Source organism: Lolium perenne, chromosome 1, assembly GCF_019359855.2.
Source record: "Lolium perenne isolate Kyuss_39 chromosome 1, Kyuss_2.0, whole genome shotgun sequence".
Lineage (NCBI taxonomy): Eukaryota > Viridiplantae > Streptophyta > Magnoliopsida > Poales > Poaceae > Lolium > Lolium perenne.
The window spans coordinates 115,656,524-115,662,257 of NC_067244.2; the positions used below are offsets into that span (position 1 = coordinate 115,656,524).

Genomic DNA, 5,734 nt, shown 5'->3' on the forward strand with positions numbered 1-5,734 from the left:
TGGTTTATAAAGAACATGTGCATGTATCCACGTAAGTGTTTGAAACTTTGAAATATCATTGTCAATTTTTTTGATGTGGTGTTCACTGGAATTCCTGAGCACAAATTGTGCACTCTATGGATATGCAATTATTATACAATTATAAAACAAGATATACACATGGATATATATTCAATTTCTAATTTACACTATAAATAACATTAATAAAAAATCTTATTATTTGGTCATAAAAAATTTCATTCATTATTATTTTTACCAACATTATTTTGTAAGAGATGAAGGAATTCATATTTGTTATTCTATTACCTATCTCATGTATATAGCACCTTGTAGAAACTTTGTAGTATTTGTCAAGTTATCTGAGCTCCCCCTCGCCCCAAAATTCTTGGAAATACGAAGTTTCTCTGAGAAATTGTCAAACACAATATGAAAATTACATTTATAATTAAGACAATTTCACATTAACATCTGTCAAGTACATTTTACGTAATTTTTTAGTTCCTATGTGTGATAAGGTCAACAACAAGTAGGGCAAATATATAAGGCTAGAAAAGAATGTGTAGTATAGCTATAGCAAAACATAGAGGCCAAAAGGAAATATATAACTTCAGCTTCACAAATTGACCAAGGTGGCAGACATTTTCAGATGCTTGAGAATTAGCAAAAGTAGGAAAACAACAAGAATTGACCAAGATGGCAAATTGAGAATTAGCAAGATGGGAGACATTTTCCAGATGCTTGAGAATTAGCAAAAGTAGGAAAACAACACCATTTTTGTTTATCAGAAACAAATTGCACATTTAGTAAGAAAACTGTGCAACTGACTAATCCTCGTATACAATCAACCATAGAGCCAATGTTCACACGGTACAAACCTATCCAATGAACAAGGACCACCAAATGTCAAACCTGTACATTACAAATGGTACTAACCAACAACCCGTGAGCTGATGAGATCGCCGATCATGATCGTGTCAAACGGCCTGTCCAAGGCCGATCTCCGGCGAGCGGAGAGCTCCTGTGCTACGATTCGCATGGTCGGCCGGGTGTCTGGGTTCGTGCGGACGCAGGACAGGGCCACAACGAAGGCGAACACCACCTGCGCGGCCAGCTGCCCATCGGGAACCTCCAGCCTGTGGTCCAACAAGTCCCTGAGCAGCAGGAGCGCTGATGACTTGCCAACGTCGGCCTGCGTCTCGTCCATGCTGTATAATGAGCTGATGAGCCCGCCTGGGAACTTGCCAATCAGGATCTCCATGGCAATCACGCCGAAACTGTACACGTCACATTTGGTCGTCACCCTCAGGTAGGCGAGCTCTGCGGCAAGAAATGTTAGGCTATGTGAGCTTGCGCCGAGCAATGTCAGACTAATTCCCAGGTAGGAAACTGCAATGGTGTGTCGTAAGGTACCTGGTGCCATGTAGCCGTAGGAGCCGGCTACAGTGGTGCAGTTGGAGCGCCCGGGGCCGAGGAACCTCGCCGTGCCAAAGTCCGACAGCCGCGTCTCATACTCAGCGTCCAGCAGGACGTTGTTGACTGAGACGTCACGGTGGATCATCGGCGGCGAGCAGTCATGGTGAAGGTAGGCCAGCGCGTGTGCCAGGCCTCTGATCGCCCGCATCCGCGCCGGCCAGTCGAACCTCTGTCCGCTGCGTTCACCGCCCCTGTACAGCACTTTGCCGAGGCTGCCCCTTTTGACGTGCTCGTAGACCAGGTACATGAACCCGCCTGTGGCGCAGAACCCGTGGAGCTTGACGATGTTCCGGTGCCGGACACGCGTCAGGGCCCTCACCTCGTTGTCGAAGCTCTTCTCGCTGATGCCCCAGCAAGCGTCCCCTGTTTCCGACACGTCGAGTTTTTTTACGGCGAGGGCGTGGCCACCGAGGACTTCCGCGCGATACACGCTCCCGAAGCTTCCCTTGCCGATGCAGTAGGCCTCGTTGAAGTGCTCTGTTGCGGCCAGGATTTCGCCGAAGGAGAACTCCACTTCCTTGCTCCATATGGATGCCTGCAGAGCCGTTGTGCTGCCGCTCGCTGTTGTCTCTGTGGTGTCTTCGCCGGTTCGCCTCTTCTTGCGGACCACCAGTAAGCAAGTAACCACAGAGGTACAGACCAACATTGCTGCACCAACAGACAGAGCGACAGCAAGGATTAGTCTTGTGTTGTATCGCCGTGGGCCAACTCCGAGGCTAGTGGAATTCAAGCCACAAGAGTCTAGGCCAGCAATGTCGCCGCACAGGCCTGGGTTGCCACTAAGATCCAGGTCGGTCAGTGAGTTCATCTTGCCAAGCAGAGCCGGCACCTCTCCTGTCAGGTCGTTGCTGCTCAGGTTTAGGTAAATAAGGCGCTCCAATTTCGTCAGCTCCACTGGCACACCCCCGTTGAGCTCATTCCCGGATAAGTCCAGCACTTCCATCGTGGTGACACTCGCCAATGTTGGAGTAATTGGTCCTGATAACTTGTTGTGACTCAGGTTCAGTTCGAGCAATGGTAATTTACCGAGCTCGAGCGGGATCGTGCCAGCAAGCCGATTGGATGCCAGGCTCAGACCTTTCATTGCAGCCATGGTACCATAACTGGGAGGAATTGTTCCGCTGATCTTGTTGCTATCCAAGTGCAGGTATGAGAGGCTCCTGAGCTGAGCCCAGTGCTCTGGGAGCTCGCCATCGAACGAATTCCCGGACAAGTCAACGTAGGACAGGCTAGGATGAGATCCGAAGATCTCCGACACATCACCGGCAAGCCGGTTATGTGCCAGCCTGATGCGTACCAGTTTGGTGAAGTTGCGGTAGCAAGCAGGCACAGCGCCGGTGAACTGGTTGCTGTCCAGGCCAAGGTACCGAAGCCTGGGGGCGCTCTTGCACAGCCCCGGGGGCAGCTCGCCGGAGAAGTTGTTGTTTGCCATGCTTACAATGGAGAGCAAGCCGTTCCCGCCAAAATCTGGCGGGATGCCTCCGGAGAACAGGTTATCAAAGGCGACGAGGCCAAGCAGATTTGGCAGCCGGGCGAGCTCGGCCGGAAACTCACCGTCGAGCATGTTGGTGCTTATGGAAAGCCTCTCCAGCGCCGTCATGTTCCCGAACTCCACCGGCAGCCGGCCATTGAGCTGGTTGTCGTACAGCCGAAGAGTGTTTAATCTCGTGAGGTTGCCGATGGTCCGTGGTATAATGCCCGAAAATTGGTTCTCGGCGAGGTCCAGCAGCCAGAGGTTCGTCAGGCTTCCAATGATCGCCGGGATGGAGCCCGAGAGGTTGTTGGTCGCCAAAGACAGGAATTCCAGCCTCGAAGCCATACTGACCTCCGCGGGGATTCCGCCGGTGAAACGGTTGTTGTCGGCCTGAAACACCGCAAGGCGGGTCCACGCCCTGAAATAGTCCGGCAAGATCTCCCCCGTGAGCATGTTCTTGGAGACGTTGAATTCCCGCACTCTCCTCAGCCTGGCCCAAGATACTGGCAGATTCCCAGAGAGCTTGTTAACGGCGAGGCCGACGACGGTGAGATTGGTGCAGCGGCTGAGCTCAGGCGGAATGGTGGACTCCAACAGAGCGATGCTGACATTGATGCGCTCCAGCGACCGGAGCTTGCCGAGAGAGACGGGGATCGCGCCACCCAGCGGGTTGCTGTGCAGCTCGAGCACCCGTAACCTGGAGATGGAGCCGAGCTCAGGTGGTATGCCGCCGGAAAGAAGATTCTTGGCAAGAACAAGGCTCTGAAGTTTCGTCAAGTTTGCGAGGGACGGCGGTATATCGCCGGTGAGCTGGTTGGAAGAAATGTTGAGGTGCTCGAGGTTCGGCATGTACGCCTGCAGAGCCGTCGGGATTGGGCCAGATATGTTGTTGTTGGACAAGTCAACGGATGTGATGCGGAGAAGTGGCGTGGATACGTTCGACGGGAAGGACCCTGTCAGCGAGTTGAAGCTGAGATTCAGGCCACCGAGGCTGGGCAGCGACGAGAGGTCCAGGGCGTCGAGCGTGCCAGCGAGGCCGACGCCGGCCACGTCGATGCCCACGACGCGGCCGGTGGCGTCGCAGGATACGCCGTCCCACCCGCACGCCGCAACGGTGGAGTTAGCGGCGGCCTTGGGGTCCCAGGAGGCGAGAGCGCCCACCCAGGGGAGCGTCAGGCTATCCTTCCACCCAACTAGGGCCTCCGCTTCTCCCGGCGCCGAACTCACGCCATGCAGCTGCGAGGACGACAGGGACAGGAGCAGGAAGAGAGGAAGCGCGCGCCACAGGGTCGGCAGGGACGTTGTTGCTTCCTCCGGCTCATGGCGGTGCTTCATCTCTAAACCCTCCGCACAATCTGCAGCCGGGAACTCGGATCAGGACATGGACCGCACGTACTGATCCATTGGGTATTAAACGGCCTCGCAAGCAAGACTTGGGAGAGATCTGAGTTGGAGCGCAAGAAGTTTTCTCGTTTCCCTGTGCTTGGTTGTTCATTTCCTTGATGAAAGGTAATTTGTTCCATAAACCATAGTTTTAAAACAGCATAGATTGAGGAGAAGACACCCAGTGGGTGCTACCATGTCGGAGCGGAAGCTACTATTTTTTTTTCCAAACACAGTACACAATCTCTATAAACCCATGCAAAACTACCCTTATGAGCACCTTCGAGTCTAAAAAATGATCCATCGGATTTTAAGATTAATGAAGTCACCATAGACCCCTCACTGCAACGAAAATATCCCCTCCCACTAAAAGAATATCCTGCTTTTCATGAGACACTAAACTGTTAAACATGAAGTTTAAACTGGATGTGCCATTACTCTCCTAACCATCCAACCATGTGTTGGTTCTCGGCTACTATTCAATCATCAAATGCATATAATACGAGAATATATTTTATGACGATTCTAAACTATAGATTTTACATTGTTGATTTGAAATCTTTCCTACAAATTTTGTCTCCTAATACCATGTTTTTTTAGCCATCGCCAATAAATTTCATTTCAGGAACAAGTGGAGTATTTTTATGCTTAAATGGACTAAGCCAGCTGTTCGATTGCTTAATTAGTAACTTTATTATGTCCTTAAACACACCAGCCGTGGCTTAATGTACTGACAGTTGCGCAATGTATAATAAACAAAACACCACAGTAGGTCCGACTGTTTATTCTTGTGGTATTTATGTGATATGTGTACAAAGGTCAGCTTATACATAGTATTATTCTAGCGACCGATGCTGGCTTGCACTGCACTGCACTGCACTGCGACGTTCCGCAATTTATATATCTGCAAACCGCGTTTGCTTGCGTAGTCGCATCTGACCGCACTCTTCCTTACCACGACTTTCAACGTACCACGGGTTTGGTGGCGATTCAAGATCGGTTTAACAAAAATATTCATCCCAGACGGTTTAGCAAGCACAATCCCAATCGTTTCAGAACGAATTTGGTCCATTGGCAGCACTGGTTCAATTGCATTTTCGCGTTAGTACTCTTTTATTTACCCTAAAAGGAGGATATAGTTCAAACCCAATAGTATCGTCTCGCAGTAGTAAAAACATTCCCTCCCTCTCTGCTCTAAGCCATCTACTGTGTTTCTTGGTTCTCTTCTTCCTTTGGTCGGGCCGCCTCCACCGGAATAGCCGGCCGGAGCTGGCCTAGGTTAGGCGCCGGTGTAGTTTAGGAGTAGATCTTTAGGTTTTCTTGTTTTTTGGCTCTATGCCGTCGTTTGCTTTGCTTAGTAGTGGAGGTCGTGCCTTGGATCTCCGTCGCTAGATCCAGAAGGTT

The 5,734-nt window shown here is 50.6% G+C and overlaps 1 protein-coding gene across 1 annotated transcript; it reads right to left on the reverse strand.

The window, feature by feature from the left end:
- Positions 1–836: 836 nt before the first annotated feature.
- LOC127332806 (uncharacterized) lies at positions 837–4,282 on the reverse strand. The gene is made up of 2 exons (XM_051359151.2): positions 1,411–4,282; positions 837–1,317 (listed from the first exon to the last, which is right to left on the reverse strand). Exons 1-2 carry the CDS (start codon positions 4,280–4,282, stop codon positions 929–931), a joined length of 3,261 nt encoding a protein of 1,086 aa, XP_051215111.1. The 3' UTR covers positions 837–928.
- Between the last annotated feature and the right edge of the window lie 1,452 nt (positions 4,283–5,734).